This window comes from Alosa pseudoharengus, unplaced genomic scaffold (genome assembly GCF_046254945.1).
Source record: "Alosa pseudoharengus isolate Yale_2024_CS ecotype anadromous, Long Island Sound unplaced genomic scaffold, YU_APseudo_1.1 YU_APseudo_1.1_scf_13, whole genome shotgun sequence".
Classification (NCBI taxonomy): Eukaryota; Metazoa; Chordata; class Actinopteri; order Clupeiformes; family Clupeidae; genus Alosa; species Alosa pseudoharengus.
The window spans coordinates 10,138,949-10,155,607 of record NW_027468598.1 but is presented as its reverse complement, the minus strand read 5'-3'; the positions used below and the strand labels follow the sequence as shown (position 1 = coordinate 10,155,607).

Genomic DNA, 16,659 nt, shown 5'->3' with positions numbered 1-16,659 from the left:
AGCACAACACAAACTCACAACACAGATTTGACTGGCCAAGTGCTAAACTTAGATTCAAATGCAATGAGTTCCATAAAAGGAGGCGTCGTCACATGTCAAGGATACGACCCCTCTCGTTTCCCACAGTGTAAGCAAGGAGGGATATTTGGACTTGCGCTTAGATAACATAAAGCAACAAAAACTCTTTATATCAGGGCTTAAGAAAAGTCTCATCTTCTTCCTATTATTAAAACTAGGCACAAAAGTGTACAAAAACAGGGCAAATTTCTGCATTCATAGAGCATCCAGCACCACCAACAGATCAGTTCACTCTCAATGGAGTTCAAGTTTAAGTTTAAGTTTATTGTCATGTGCTCATAAATAAGCATTTATCAGTAATGACATTTCTTATGCTCAAGAACCAGCTCAACTTTAAGCATAAAAACATCTACCAACTGTATAGCCTAATGCCAATTAACAGGCCTACATTCAATCAAAACTGTACAGTTTGATACAGCTGAAACATCGTTGAAACATTCAAACGTTTATGAACATGGTAACAATCTTATGTTGGCACAGCTTCCGATAGCCATATAAAGGAAATCAGTTTCATCAAGACATAGAATATAGCAGGACTAATACAGCAGCACAGCTTATCAATTATAGTTCATATTTTATAAAGAGAGTTGATACATTTCAATACAGAGCTTAAATGTGTTTTGTATAGTTAAACAGCAATACTAGGCTTTTAAATACATTTCATCGGTTGAAAAAGAAATGTAATAGCAATTTAAAATAATAGCAGAGGCAAAACATCTGTGAAAAACAATCACTTTGATAATACGCTGTTATATGAATATAAAATGACACTATCATGTTTACATATAATTAAATCATAATTTCCAATAATTGAAGAATAAGGTTTTAAAAAAACATTCATATGAGTTGAAAAAAAAGTACATTTTAAAGATTTGGAGATCAACTAAGTTCAGCTTAGAAGGCCATGAGAAGCACCTCCATGCATGCGAACATCCCTCAGCTGCTGTTCTATCCTTGCTCCACTTGATGGCGCCTTTTGAAAAACCCACACTAAAGAGAAGAACAGAAAATCATATATGTCACACATATTGTACGCAGACTGCAGAGTTCCCACTCCTTATTTAACATCAAATTCAAGGACTTCTCAAGGATTTCCCAAGCCCTTTTCCCCAAAATTCAAGGACCCCATAGTGTGAGACGGATCAAGGTCAATTTAATAGAAGTGGCTATAGGGGAGACGCTGTGGCGCAATGGCTACAGTGCCCATACCACATTCAGGACCAGGTCCACCAGTCTGACCCGGGTCATGTCCTGATCCCCCTATTTTGGTTTTATTTCAGTTAGCTGGTTTGATTTGCATTGAGCTCAATGAGCATCAAACCAGCTAATAGGCTAACTGAAATAACACCATGCCAATCTCTAGGTATGGTGAAGGGTATGTGATGATGTGGGACTATTTCAATTCCAAAGGCCAAGGGAACTTTATCAAGATGCATAGTATCCTGGATCCATGAAATAACTGGCCTTTAAAAAATACAAATCTGCCTGCCTCTATGGGAATTTAACATAGGGGTCCCAATACTTATGACCCCTGTATTTTAAGGAAGAACATTTATTGCATTGCATGTAAATGCAATGGACTATTATCACTGTTCTTCTTATCGTCTTTTATTATTCTTCTTCCGACCAAATTTGACGTTTAATAACACTAAAACCACTGAACCGTTTGACGTCATTCAAACACTCCTACAAAGGTCTTGTAACGGACAATTACACAATGTATTTTTTACATTTGTGAACTTTATACTTTTTGAGATATTTACGATAAAAGAGCAACAAATTCCCATTGAGTTAACATTGACCGTCGTGGCGGCAACTTTTAGCATTATGACGTGAACTGCAGCTGAATGCAATCAACCATGCAATCTTTCTACCACTGGAGTCTTCTGAACGTTAGTCTTATCGCCTGCCGTGATCCCACTTTACTTGCTCGTAACTGTCCTTCTCCAACTACAGACAAGGTAAGTGGTCCGATTTTTGGCATTTGACTCATTTAAGTCCTCAAACATTATGTTGTATGAAATAGCCAAACTAACGTTATGTTAGGGGAATAGTTAACGTTAGCACTTGATCTGTTGCTATTTATCATGTAACGTTAAGGAAACCCACCTAATCAACGTTAATGTCGTCAACTTTGAAGTGACCGGTTAGCTGTAGGTTTCGACAATGTTAGCTAACGACAATCAAACTTAACGTTGCTCCCAGCTAATCACTGACGTTAACGTTACATTTGCTCACTAACCAGCAGTAACGTTAACGTTAACCAGATAAAGTAGCCTAATCATATTGTAGGCCTACGGATACTATCTGGCTCTTGATAAAATACACCTGTTGAAAGGGACCTGATGAAAGCCATAGCCTACTGTTTGGAAACGGACCATATGACCAAAGTATTGTTAAAACACACTACAGAAGTTGAGGAATAACGTTTGTGTTGTCAACATAGGCTACAGAGTATGTTTACTTCCTAGGCTAACGTTACTCATTTCTGCATTTTTCTGGCCTAAAAATTAAAGCGTAGCCTGGCACACGAATCAAGCTTCCCAGTTGTAGTAGGCTACATCCTAGAGTAGGCCTACATCGTAATATGTAGAAAAAATGTGGATAACAGACCTAGCAAGCTGTGTAAGCTAGTTGGTTATCAAGATACATAATATCAGAATGGTCCATCCTTAAGACTCAGTTTATGATTATCAACAGCAACACACCCTTTGCCTACAAAGTGTTCTAAGCTGTTTACTTTAAACTGTTTGGCTATCAACTATCCTTAAACTGAAATAAATAAAACACAAAATGTTGCTTTGTTTGCAACGAAATACTATAGGCTAGTATATTTAAATACCATTAGATTTATGGTGCAACAACCTCACTTAAATATCTAAGTTGTATTGAACAATTGTACACGTTCATTGTTTTTGGTATAACTAACTTGTTTGCTTTTGTCTTTTAGGTACCAGACCAGTGTGGTGATGACCGTGTATTACATTACGTGTGTGCCTGTCTGTGTGCACATCCTGCCAACCAACCATACGTCGCTGACATTAACACTTGCATTCATTTCTAAAAACATGTGACCATATCTCAACATATGTGCACATACCTTTGAACTATATTACTGAGACGTAGATCTGAGATCTACACTGAGACATTCTGAGTATTATATTGTTACAGGAGGACTATGACGACAACTATATGAAGCATGCACACATTTGAATCATACCTGTGCTGTGACATCTGTGAAACTTAGCTGTGCTGTTAGACCTCTGTTTTTAGACCTCAGCTGTGCTGTGTGAAAATTAAGATTCTAACCTAAGTTCTGTCTAAAACTGATCATCTGAAGGGCTAAATCTTATTCTTCAGTCTATATCACCACCAAATGTGACCTATTACTATTAACTGAGACCAGTAGCTCTTGCTGCCAGTTCAGAATTACCACTGATAAATAGATCTTATAATATGATTGGCATTATCAAGTTCTGTAAGAATGCAAATTCAGTAGACATCTGGTTTCTCCCTAATCATTATTGGGTAACTTTAAAATTGGTTTCAACAACTTTGAATCAATCAATTTTTCAATCAAGCTTACATTGGTTGATAAGTGTTCATTTGTGTATTCTGCTGTATTAAAACAAAGAATGTTGGATCAATATTGAATTAACAATTTATTTTTACTGTCATATACTCTAAGCCAACATCTAACCAAGTGTTTTTCAAGAATACTGTAAGTCTATGTAATCTGAATAATTATACTGTAAGTAATATAATGTTATAAACAGCGTTTTTTTTTGCATTTACATGCAATGGTAATTCCCTGGAATTACATTTTCTAGTTTATGTATGATACATTATTCGTTCACAAAGAAAATTGGTGTCCTTAAAGGTTGGATATTTCCTCTTTTTTTTTTACTTAAGGCATTAAGATCAATTTCCAAAAGATGATTTTATATTCCTCTTTTTAGTCAACTAAAAGTGCCAATAATTCTGGGGGCAACTGTATGTGTGTGAATTTGATGCCGATAAGATTTGCACAAATTGCTGAGGATCCGTGTCAGTTCATTAATAGGATTACACCCCATTGTGACCACAGTATTGGTGGTTAGCTTTGCAGACTTTCCAAGCAGATGATATGGGTCCTATTCCCATTCTTGCCCAATTTTATCCACTCATTACGGAGAGTAACTACTTCTACAGCCTACACTGACTAAGCCGAGTCAAGGAGGTTCACTGAGGCCACTAGGCCTTGTGCCCGACCGTGCCAATCAAATTTGCCCCCACATCAATTGAGCACCACACTAGTATTCACCACAGTGAGGGAGGCAACTTTTTCCATGAAGAAACACCATGTTCCCTGATGGGACTTTCACATACAGCAATAGCACCACAACGCTCTGAAAACAATTAGGCCTATTGTGCTGCGCAACCACACTGCGTTATAGAATTCAATCGATTGTTACTGAATCAAATTATCTGCATCAGGCCTATAGATGTTCCATTGGATCTTTACTGTAAGCCAGTGTGTGTGTGTTTGATTTACTATTTACCTTCCAAAGGATCACAATAATAATGGCTAAGAACAGAAAACCTCCTATGGACCCTCCAATGATTGCTGGCATTGATTTGACAACAGCCAGTTTCCTTACTGTGACCACCACCTTTAAGAGAGAGAAAAGGGGGGGTGGGGGGCAGATGTCAAGGTCATTTGTAGTGGGACACAATGGCCCTTCTATGAAGAGACTGTGAGGTGTTACTTGCCTCCTTCTTCAGTCGATTCCTGTCCAGTGCCTCAAAAGTGCTTTGGTCAAAGCCCAGCTCTCCTTTGACTACAATCTTTTCATCATGCTCCTATTTTAAAGAATAAGGTTAAAGTACAAAGAAAAGGTAAAGAAATGTTTCTGACTGAATCATTACATGTTACTTGTGACTCTCATGTCTGTAACCTGTCCTTAAAAGGCAAAATACAGTCATATATTTTTATATATATGTTACATTATTTATACATTTATAATTATACATCCATTCATACATTCATGTAATTATTTAGATGTGTTGTAGTTTCTTTATATTCAACCCATTTAAACTCCAACCTGTGTTTTAAAGATATGCACGTCCATGCTGATGATAATTTTTTTGAGGTCTGTCTGAACGCAGTGCATCTGGTACTCTCCCTGGAGGAGAAACAAACACACATGTAATGCCACACCATGTATTATCTTAAAATGTTTCAGTTATTTCAAGGCTGATTTAGTTTCTTACTTTGATTTCACCTTCATATGGGAAGACACATCCACTCTGAAAAACATGGACACAGTCAAAGTTATTGGTTATTACTGATAATTCTTAATCAACTAAAAATTAATTAATATAGTATCAGTATAATGATTAATATAGTATCAGAATAAACTAAGAAAATCTATCATGATGGTACCTCTGGGGAACTCCTTTTGATAGACACCTTGGTGTGAGTTGTCTCCAATTTTATGGTGATGGTAATATTTAAAGTGGCATCATGTTTGTTCTCACCGTCAGGCTGGAAAGGAGATCAGTGTTTCGTACCTTTCTTATGTGTGGATAGACAATTTCTCAAAACAGTTAGCATTCTACTGTACCTCAAATATGATTTTCAATGGTTTATCGACGCTCTCCTCCTCATTCTTCAGTGAAGTGGGGGGTTCAGCATTTCTGCATGCAAAACAATAACAGATACCAATACTGAGATACAGTAACAGATACCAATACTGAGACTAAAAATGATACGTCAGTGCCTCAATACTTATAGCCCATATACTGTAAGTTGCTTTAGACAAAAGTGTCTGCCAAATACCATAAACATAAACATAGCAATGATTTACATTTAGAAGAAGTGACTTGGCAGATGCTTTTATCCAAAGTAATTTACAATAATTTATCAAGTGAGGTGCGACATAACACAAAAGGCTGATTGCAGGAATGCCCAAAAAAGCAAATCGTCATAAAAAGTATTTGTTTGTTTGATGATGGTGCTTTTAGAGTTAAATGACTGCATGAAGGACTGTGTCATTTTTAACCATTAGCCATAGTATTGTCTTCAGTGGGTTATCCAAACTGTCTCTCCCCATGTCAATATTGGTTGGAGAAAGTCTTCATTCTACCTATATGGAGTAGCAATGATGACGTTTGCCTCGTCAATCTACTGCTGGCATTTAGACAGGCTGGGCAATTTGCTTCCAGTACATTGTACACCATTTCCATCCACTTCATGGACACTCTTTTTAACAGCCTATGTCAAACGGAGGTTCTACTTGTGTGATCATAAAATCATAGTGAGGAGGGTTTAAAGAATTATCGGTAACAGCCATGCTCACCAGACAAAATTTACCCAGCATTCAGTGTGTATCTATAACCATATATAACGTTAACTAAATGACCAAGATAAAGATAAAACAGTAAAGTGTATTGAGACCATGTTGCAGCATGGTGATACTGCACTATAAACAATAAATTGATTGATTGATTGATTGATTCAATGTCACACTCACCCCTGAAGTCCCACTCTAAGGGCATTCTTTATTCCAAATGTAAAATTCCTCTGATCCAGGATCTGAGAGCCATTATTTTCACTGTAGTCGATGGGGGAAAATACTTTTAAGAATTATGGAAATCAATCCACAACAGAACTATTTATTTATAAGTATTGAAGAATACACTAATAGTGAACTAAAACATTACTGACTTCGCCAAGATGACACCGATATCAGCAGTCTTTTGAGCTGATTTTGTGCCCTCAATCTGCCATGACATGGACAAAATGGCCTGAAAATATAAACCACATACGGAGTTCTTTAAGTTTTGGTATATATTTAAGTGTGTATTTGAAAGAGGTTGGAATAACATCACAAACACATTGTAAAAAATTAACAAATACCTGAGATGAGCTTCTGAAGCTTGGGTGACTAAGATTACACTTCAGCTCAGAAAACGTTTCACTGATTGCATTTTCACAGGAAGCTCTCTCTGGTTTCTGTAATGCATCAAAATTGCCTCAGGCTGAGGTTCTTTTACAGCCCTGACAGAAATGTCTTACTCATTGTTATGAAACAATATACTATTTGTTACCTTTAATATCTTGGAAAAGAGAAGGACGCTGGGATAAGTCAAAGTCAGAGTTGTCTTGTAGGAATCATATCCGGTATTGGTAAGATGTAAAGTTATGTCCAAGTCTTGAGTGTCTCCAATTATGATTTTTTGTTTGCTGTAATCATAAAACAATCATATTCTTAAATCAAAACAGAGTTTCAATTTTTAAAAGTAAAATGGAAACTTATGTTATGACATGTGAACAACCTGTAAATCATCTTACCCACCTGAGGCGTGAATTTGATAGGCTTATCCTTGCTGGACATAGTTTCTGTTCACACTGTCTCTCAAAGGTAATCTACAGATTGTACAATGAACCATATTTCACATGTTACAATATGTATTAATCTGATTAATCCTAAAAGGAATATATTGGTTCTGTGGTTAAGTGTTTCAGTCTTACAAATGCAAAATGACAGATGTACCTCTTTTGATATCTCTGTTGGGGTAAATGCATCCAGAACATAAGGTGCTGTTGTTGAGGTGAGGCTAAAATTAAACTTGACTAGGATCGGTGTAAAACAGTCAGAGCATCCCTTTGTTAAAGATGAAATAAATCAGTTTAATCATGAATCAACAATGGATTATCATTTACATTTTGTCTTTGTAGCTGCAACAATATTGGTTGACTACTATCCCTTCCGCAAAAGACTTACTCATAGGGGTAAATAGGAGTTAATTTTCCAAAAAAGGCCTACCGAAAAATGCAAGTTCATTTTGGGGATGCAGGCGATATCATTAGTCACGCTGAAGCTGCCTTGTTTTGATGCCTTGTGAAAGGTAAGACGCTTCTCGGCTTGACCAGGGTCCAAGTCAATGTTGTATAGAACAGAAATGCTAGAGACTTCTAGATCAGAAGCAATGAAATGTTTAAGAAATGATAAAAAAAACATTTATGACTGTCCCAGCAAGATCATTTAATTAGTGTGTATATGACATGTACATCAAGTTATACCGTGTAATAATATGGGACACATAAGTTCTTACCTTCAAAATCTGCTCTTCGTGCATATAAACAGATATGGAGTTTAATCTGTAATTTGGGAATCTCCTCAGCCTGATGAGAGCGCTTAATCATGGAAGGTTCAACTGTGATTGTAGGCTTGAAGACAATCACAGGAAGTGTTCTGTTGAAAGTGGAAATGACCGTGTGATGAAATGACAAATGTCACTCATATACAGCTGCATTTAGTGTTCAGGTCATGATTAGAAACAAAAAAAAAAAAGATCTCAAGCCTCTGCCTCTGAAGGAGTGATTTGCGACTTGCTATTCTCTAAAATCATTATTTTCATAAACTCTTTTCTGTTCTGACATACTTTAACACAGTGACGTTTCCTTCACTCCCAACACTGATATACTCCTGCCTCCTTCGCCCAGCTTCCGCCATGGGGCTCACAGATTGGCCAAAGTATTTCAGCTTCATCCCCATTTCTGCTGCTGAAATTCTCTTGGGAGAGAGAAAAAACAACACAGCAAATACCTTTCAGCTGATTTGAATGGACATGAAGAATGACACACTGGTCAAACAGTCAACTAAAAACATCCTGTAGTTACTTGTGAGTGCTCCTGTCGAAGGCCACCCATGAATCCATTGTAAATGTAGATACTGCCAGATGTCCCTCCATTTCTCTCTTCAAGGGGGGCTCCAACAGCCACATCATTGTATCCGTTCCCATCAACATCTCCAATGTTTGCTATGGCAGACCCAAATCTAGCAAAGGCATACTTAGGCACACCTGACCACTCCCAGTCCTGCTTTTGAAACCCATGCTGCTGCAGAAGACAAAAGACATTATCATTATTATCCTGTCATGTTGCTGTATACAAATACAAAACAGACATGAGTATGCCAGATCTTTTGGCCAAATAAGATCTCCAACAATGAACTATACAAGAAAACGGGAAGCCGGAACATCACCAAGGAGATTACACACAGACACATGGCTAGGACATTATGTTGAGGATGGAGCAGGACCGCATCACAAAAGTGGCCTTAAGAATACAGAATACCTCCAGGCAAAAGAAAACCTGGGAGGCCCAAAACCAGCTGGCGCCTAACTGTGACACAAGAGCTGGAACAGATTAACCTGAAATGTGGAGAGGCCCAACATGCTGCCAAGGACCGAATGCAATGGAGAGTACTCATTGAAGCCTTATGTCCCAAGGGGGACGAAGAGGAGTAAGATGTTACTGTATATGTCAAATAAACTTTTAAAGTCTGTATAAAGTGTATACAGTGAGTATTTTGTAAAATCATTCAATGACTGAAACAGAAATGAAGTCACCTGTCTCTGAAACAATGTTCACTTACCTCATGCAGTTTGTACACAAAAACCTTTCCCTCTTCTCCCTTTCTGTGAAAGTATGGAGCTCCAACTAATAAATAGTTATCTGTTTTCGAGATCTCGGATTTGTCAACATTCAGGACACAGAGAACAGACCCAAAATATGAGCCCACCTACAATACAAAATAACAATGCATATATCAAACATTTTTGTGACAAATGGTGTTTCCAGATAATAGGCATTATTGGTTCTGCATTCCAATAATAACAAATGGATAAAAAAGATGAGATGAATTGAGTGATTTTTTGAGAAAATGCAAAATGTGGCAAAGCTGTGTGGCAGCTGCAAGATGGCATGGGAGAAGTGAATTGTTAACACTGATATCAGTCGATGCAATCAGATGTCTGAGGTGTGTAATAACTAGTGCAAGGAGGTTGTAAGTGACAGGGACTTAGAGCTAAGGGGTGTTGTTAATGCTAAGCAAAGTCCCTAAAACTGTGGTTCTACTTATGTGATAATAAAATCATAGTGGAGTGGAGGAGATACGGCGCCAAAGCGGATATAAATAATTGAATGACTATTGTGTATGATAATGTGCTATATAAATACATTTACACATTACATAACGCCCTGACCCACTTCATGAGAATAATGAATGTGCGATTCCGACTTTCTGTAAATGAATAACATAGAAAGCACGTATACACAAGGAAATAACCAGTGTAGGAAAGGAAATAACCAATCAGAGGACATGATGATGAAATATCATCAATTTACATAAAATCTGGTCATACCTGGTCTCCAGGCAGTAACTGTTGCAGATCATGTGTTTCTCCGCTGAAAACCAAAACTCCTCCTGTCAGGTTGTATCTGGGGGCCCCAGAGAGGTAGAGTGTTTTACCCAACCTCTGTGCAGATGTCACACTGTAACCTACAAACAACGTTGATGAAGTAAGTGTCTTGGTAAAAGGACCCTGAGGACCTCAATCATCAATACCGTAAAACTTTTACCCAAGTATGAAAACCGCTGTTCCTTCCCAGCTGTCTTTGGAATTTTTGGTTCATTGTTTGTTTCATTTAGAAACGCTGTTGAGCCAGTTTCAATATTTTTTACAATCAATCCACCACTCCAGTCAAAGGCACCCACGGCACCAAAAAGAAGACAATTCTGCAAAACAATTATTGATTAGGTGACAGTACTTTGTGAATGAACGAGAATTACAGATCGGTGGACTTTCTAAATAAATTTAAAGTAACACCCCTCTTAATTAAATCATGAAAACCTCATTGCAGTGCATATATAGTACAAGGCATCTCTAACTCACATCAGGGGCGATGTGAGAGCTGAACCCAGCTTCTGCCAATTCAAAGCGGAAACCTACTCCTCCAGTGCCTACATGAGCAGGTTTAAACAACAATAACAACAACTATCACAAATAAAGTCAAAACAGGTATATGTTTAGCTATCAGCTGAATTTGTAATACCAAAAATGGTTGCGTACCCTCAATACCCAAAATGCCTTTCTGTAATTTTGACAAAATGGTATCCAGTGCATCGTAATTGCCAACTTCAAAAAAATACTCTTCATCTGGGTCTGAAGCTATCTCTTTCATCTCCTTAAGTGCAACTGCGTTTTTAAGCACCTCAGGTCCAACCTGCATTTTATAAAAATAGAGAAAACACTGTAAGGGTTCAGTTGCTTTAAACAAACACAATCAAAAACGCAATCTTAAATACATCAGCTCACCCCTATTGCAAAGCGGGTAATGTTTTCCATTTTGGGGTTCTGCAAGACCGTTGTAAGATTCATCTTATCCCAATATATACGTCCATCTGTCACCACAATAATATATTTCTTAGAGTCCGGGTTTGATCCATTTTCAGGAACAAAAACATGTTCGCTGAAAATGAAATATTTTCTTTTAGTCACCATTCACCCGAAAGGTCTATACAGTACAAGCAAATACATTTATGAAAAATAGATTTCAGAACTATTCTTTGTTTTTAGGAGCTTTGTATGTATTTGGCTTTTTCAAGGCACAAAAATAATACTAGCAATGTGGAAGCATGTGTTTATGTGGAGTTAGAAATGAATTATTTTTTTTGCTTATTTGTGTTGGATTTTCGAGTTAATAGGGAGAAGAGGTCAGGAGTTGAGCTGAGAATTGATGCCAGGCCAAACTTGAACCTCTTTATCATGAGCACTCAGTGGCAAAAGTGCCTGACCTTGATGCTGATAGTGTAGTGAAGTATATAAGAGTTGTTTTATATTACTTACAGAACATGATTGATGGCTGACGCTGTCACAGTGACTTTTGTTATTTGCTCTATGCCAGAAATCTTTTTAATGGCTTGGGATGCATCATCATTTTCCTTTAGTGAAAGCTCAGTTCTGACAAAATCTCCATATTGTACAACTGCAAAATTGCACTGATGAGGAAATAACAATAATACATTAAATGATCTCCCAGTGCCTCTATCTAGACCCCAACAATCTTTAGATCTGTGCAATTTACACAGTTATGGTATTTGTGAAGAGTGAGATATCGCATTACAAGCTAACAGTTAATTGCAAGTAAGGTCGACAGGAATTTGATCATTAATACAGAATTTACATGTATCGTTCACCTCAGAGATGACTAACAAAGCATGCATTTTTTGTTACTGTTGGTGTTATAGTAAATATGAGAGCCATAAGGTTGTATGACACTGTTTTACTTACATCAAAACATTGTAACCAGACATTTTTCATAACTTGAGTTATAAAATCTTTGGCCATGACGAAGTCAGGAGGATCAATGCTTCCTGAGCCATCCAGAACAAAGGCAATCTCTGTTCCTGGGTCTTTGAATTCAAAAGAGAAAACAACTGAGTATAAACAGAACCATTGTGCTTTATTCTCCTCCAGAAATACTATGCCGGGCCAGGGGTACTATGCTATACTACTATATATAGGCCTATCTTAAATGGAGCTATCAGATTTTAAAAAAATAACCTAAATACCAAATTACTACTTCATTTATGGTTTTATAACCCAGAGAAATCGTAGACTTTAAAAGAGAAATGATCTAATAATGTTATTATAGGTTTTACAGTTCTCTATCAGAAGTGGGGAGTATTTCAAATGGTTCAATGACAAGTTAGCTCACAGATAGTGAAAGACCTCCTAAAAGAAGAGCTTTTTGACTTTGTTTTGTTGGCAAAATGAAGCAATGGGGCACTTATTAGGAGGTGTACCGCTTCCTCTGAGTTAAAGGTAAGCAGTGTTAAGTGATCTCACCATCTCTGAGTATACTCTGTAAAAAACACTGTCTTCATACAGGGTCCTGGCTCTCTGAACTGGAAACAAACAAAATGGAGGCAGCCTGCACCTGTGGTCTGCGACCCGTGACATTTCGGAATCCAACAATGCGTGTGGTGCATTTTTCAAATGCACATATCTGATGTGTGCTTGTTCTTGTAAGTTTTATGCATCGAAATCACTTACTGACTTACTTCCAAGTAATCAATTTATGACATAAATTTTGTGACATGGAGTGTGACAATTGACAAGTTATCCTAAAAACTCCATTCAGCCTACCCCCTTGGGGGGAATGACCCCCCCCCCCCCCCCTTATATTCGTCGTAGGGAGATCCATATCCCTAAGAGTTGTTATGACCACAAGACTCAATGACATAGTCTATGACAGCTTTATCAGACACCTGTTGTGTGTGCCAAATTTCATGAGTTTTTGCCCATGGGAGCCACCTTAAAAATGGCAAAGCACGGCAGGATATTCCCAACTATAATAATAATAATAATCCTTATAGAAACAATAGGACCTTGCGTCCTTCGGTGCTCGGGCCCTAATTAAGAGCAATGTTTGAGTTGTTTTGTCACTTTGGGAGATAGGCTAGTTGGAACTGTCCATCTCAACAAGCTATGCGCTCTGCTTCAGACTGAGTTACTGCACACACAGAGACGAGAAGGGTATGTATCATCTTATCTAACTCTGGGGGTGAATAAGCTACAGTAATTTCCCAAAATGTTGTTCCTTTAACTTACCTGTCACTAAACCGCATACAAAAATTCCTGAACTATTATGTAATAGTTGCAATTATTAAGATATAAATGATACACTGTATTAGTTACTAATAATAAACATCAACTGTCAAGAAAACATACAGTACATTACCTTCATCCTCGTCGTTGTCGTCGTCGTCGTTGTTGTTGTTGTTGTTGTTGTTGTTGTTGTTGTTGTTCGTGTTATTTGCTATTGCTATGTTATTTGCTGAAAAGTGAAAATACAACAGAAATGCAACATACTGTATATACATTCTGAACATGGGGATTATAACCTTTTTAAATATATGTGCAAGATTAATTATTTTTCTTTTCACACATCGTTTTCTTTTTCATACATTGTAGAACCTTTCCACAGATCTCTGGGGTATAGTGAAATTAACCATTCATTTTGAAAACACTATATACATTGCTTTGATTAAAACTTAATTTATCACTATGAATAATAGGATTGATCAGGTCATAATTAGTAGTATTTTGTCTCAAATATGTATTATTCATGACTACAAGTGCATACCACTATGCCTTGCATCACATATTTCCCAATTAACAGAAGGCCTCAATTGATTTGGAGCGGTCATACCTTCTTCAGCAGGATCAATTATCTCTATCTGGCTTGAAGAAACCCGATACAGACATCGACCATTTAACTCTTCTTTTACTCTGACTTTGGTTTTTATCTGCTGACAAACCTGAAGGGAATAGAAGGTGAAGAGGCAGGGGACTATTTATGCAGAGGTGGGTGTAACAGCACCTGCAGTGCTCCACAGATGCTTCTATACATCTTTTAGAGAGGATGCATTGCGAGACAGAGTAATACACTTTTTTGAAGACTATATCTACTTTAGTTCTGTTGAGACACAGTTGTATGATAAATGGACATAATGGCAAAGTAAATATAATATGACGAATGAAGAACTGAGAAAGTTAATTAAGAATAAACATTCACAGGACTATTTGTTCATCAAACAGGCTTCCTTATTTGGTGAGACAGATAGTGACAAGTCTCCTGTCTGACGCCTAACAGGGGAAACTGTGGGTTTTGTGGGGAAACAGCTCTTGACAGCACATACACTGTCTGGTCTGTGATGTGCACCAGAATACTTCTCATTTTTCATACACTACCATCTCAACAATAATCTAGCCAGAGATAATTTTTAAAATGTATCTGAAGAGGACTCGTACACAGAAGATGTCAGACCACAAGAACATTTTCTTAAGGAAGTGCATGCGTGTTAAAAAAAAGCTAATGTGCAACTCACAGATACTTTTGTTAACCATTTAGTGTTCACAGAATTAGCCCTAAAGTCATTTAACTTACCAAGTGCTGCTCCTCTTCTGTTTGTCCCGTCAACATGCTAGAGGCTGATTGGATGGGTCTTAGACCCTTTGCTGTATCTTCTGCAATAAAGATAAGCTCTAATAAAGAATAGAGAATAAATACAAGAACTATACTCAAACAGAAAATATACCCTACCTGTGACATCTAAGCAATTCCCGTTAAGTTCACATCTGAACAGTTTCCCAGATGTGGGGGAAGTAACAAGAATCCTATAGAAGGAAAAATAGATGTTATGGAATAAACTTTGTGTACAGTCTGACAGCATTTGTGTATCAATTGAAGCCTTCATACCCATTTTTGGATTGAATAGTCTCTTGTCCGAAAAGGGGTTCCCCTTCATTAATAACAACCATGGCATCTTTTAAGATGTTGAATCCGGCTGTTGTGACAAGGGCTGGCAGGGCAGAGCATGTTATGTTAATACAAATACAAATGTCAAACAATAAGTTGGATAGAATTGTTAATGTAATAGTCTACTTATAAATGATCTAACAGAAGCCTAACCCAATCTAGCCATACATTTCTCAATCTCGAGAGCGAAAGAAAGTTTACTGGTAGTTGTTGTGAAGCAAACACAACATAACTGACTAGGACTCACAATAATCATAAATCTTATGTCTCATTGTGTTAACCTTCCCTCCTGCTCTCCCAGCTAAAATCAAAACTCAATCTGCTTCATGTAGGCTAAGAAATTTTAAAACACAGTTTAAACTGTATGTAGTGTATAAAACTTTGGTGTATAAAACTGGCTAATATGTAGACTAATTTCAAAAAGCTTACCCGTCAGTAATAGAAACACAGTTTTCATGTTCCTGGCAGCTCTCTAAACTCTGCGTCATCTAAAATCCACAGTGAACAGCATTTCCTTCTGCATGTCTGTCGATAATCAGCAGAGCCGATGTCTCATACTGTGAGATGCTACCTCAGAACCTGCGTGCCACTGCACTGAATGTAGAACGATGTGAAGTATAGTCTGAAATGAAAAGCATGACCAAACAAAAGGGCGAATGAATTGAAGCAATGACAATGGTTCTAGTCTCTAGTCAGTTGATGGCATAGTTTTATAAAAATGAACAGGAAGAATAGGAAGATTTTGACTTTTGAAAGAGATGTTAGAAAACAATTTAAGGCTTCTGTGAACATTCCCATTAAGTTCTCATGATGGGTGGTCTACTATATTCCCACTCTTGCACTCTGTTATTCATACAGTAGGCTACTCTAGGCTGTATCAGAGAATAAATGAGTGTCACATCCAATTTAAAATGTGCACTTCTTTACAACCTTGTCAGTATTTTAATGATTTAGTGGTGATATGGTCATATATTTAGTCAACAAATGTAATTTTCTATATCTGTTCTTCATGTGTTGAGTTTATTTGAGCAGAGAGATTATTACTTTACTCTATCACCAGCACACCAGGACTATTTGACATTTGGCTGATTATACCCCAAAGATCCTGGACACTTTCACACACACAGCCCACAGCGTAGTCCTTGCTTCTCCATGCCAGTTTCTGGATTATAGGAGTTTTGGGACTGAAAACTGCCAATCACTTGGTCAGTAGCCAATGAGTTACTAGATTACGCCCTCCATCATCCCCTTTCTATAAAACATCACTATGTTCATCAGACTCCTGGCCCTGATACAGATCCACATCCATCCTCTCAAGCCTCTCCCTGACTGACCCAAATGGCTTTCTAATAATGCTCTTATTGGTCTTCTGATTTCCTGTGGTCCTCTCTACCAAAATTAAGCGTCTGCTACATTTCAGTAAG

General features: G+C 37.5%; 1 protein-coding gene across 4 annotated transcripts; it reads right to left on the bottom strand.

The window, feature by feature from the left end:
* Positions 1-321: 321 nt before the first annotated feature.
* Positions 322-15,848, bottom strand: itgae.2 (integrin, alpha E, tandem duplicate 2). 4 transcript variants are annotated; one of them, XM_076282083.1, is made up of 31 exons: positions 15,665-15,848; positions 15,176-15,278; positions 15,020-15,093; positions 14,864-14,961; positions 14,126-14,234; positions 13,655-13,750; positions 12,202-12,323; positions 11,758-11,909; positions 11,227-11,380; positions 10,981-11,134; positions 10,804-10,871; positions 10,490-10,646; positions 10,273-10,409; positions 9,504-9,650; positions 8,747-8,965; positions 8,509-8,639; positions 8,179-8,318; positions 7,890-8,038; positions 7,617-7,727; positions 7,419-7,489; positions 7,171-7,306; positions 6,980-7,075; positions 6,788-6,867; positions 6,594-6,674; positions 5,685-5,757; positions 5,504-5,605; positions 5,332-5,367; positions 5,163-5,243; positions 4,831-4,920; positions 4,620-4,730; positions 322-1,068 (listed from the first exon to the last, which is right to left on the bottom strand). In XM_076282083.1, the coding sequence occupies exons 1-31, from the start codon at positions 15,690-15,692 to the stop codon at positions 1,027-1,029; spliced, it is 3,348 nt and encodes a 1,115-aa protein (XP_076138198.1). In that variant the 5' UTR covers positions 15,693-15,848; the 3' UTR covers positions 322-1,026. The 4 variants fall into 4 exon arrangements, with proteins under 4 accessions (XP_076138198.1, XP_076138200.1, XP_076138201.1 ...); XM_076282085.1 differs by having other exon boundaries at positions 7,890-8,035; positions 15,665-15,845; XM_076282086.1 differs by having other exon boundaries at positions 8,747-8,962; positions 15,665-15,845.
* Between the last annotated feature and the right edge of the window lie 811 nt (positions 15,849-16,659).

What these genes read in the sequence shown, in the direction of transcription:
- itgae.2 (XM_076282083.1), bottom strand. Translation starts at nt 15,692, where the DNA reads ATGAAAACTGTGTTTCTATTACTGACGG. An exon ending in TGTGTTTCTATTACTGACGG is followed by an intron (nt 15,279 to 15,664) that starts GTAAGCTTTTTG and finishes CTGCCCTGCCAG; the next exon opens with CCCTTGTCACAACAGCCGGA. An exon ending in TCAAAAGGAGTTCCCCAGAG is followed by an intron (nt 5,368 to 5,503) that starts GTACCATCATGA and finishes CATGTTTTTCAG; the next exon opens with AGTGGATGTGTCTTCCCATA.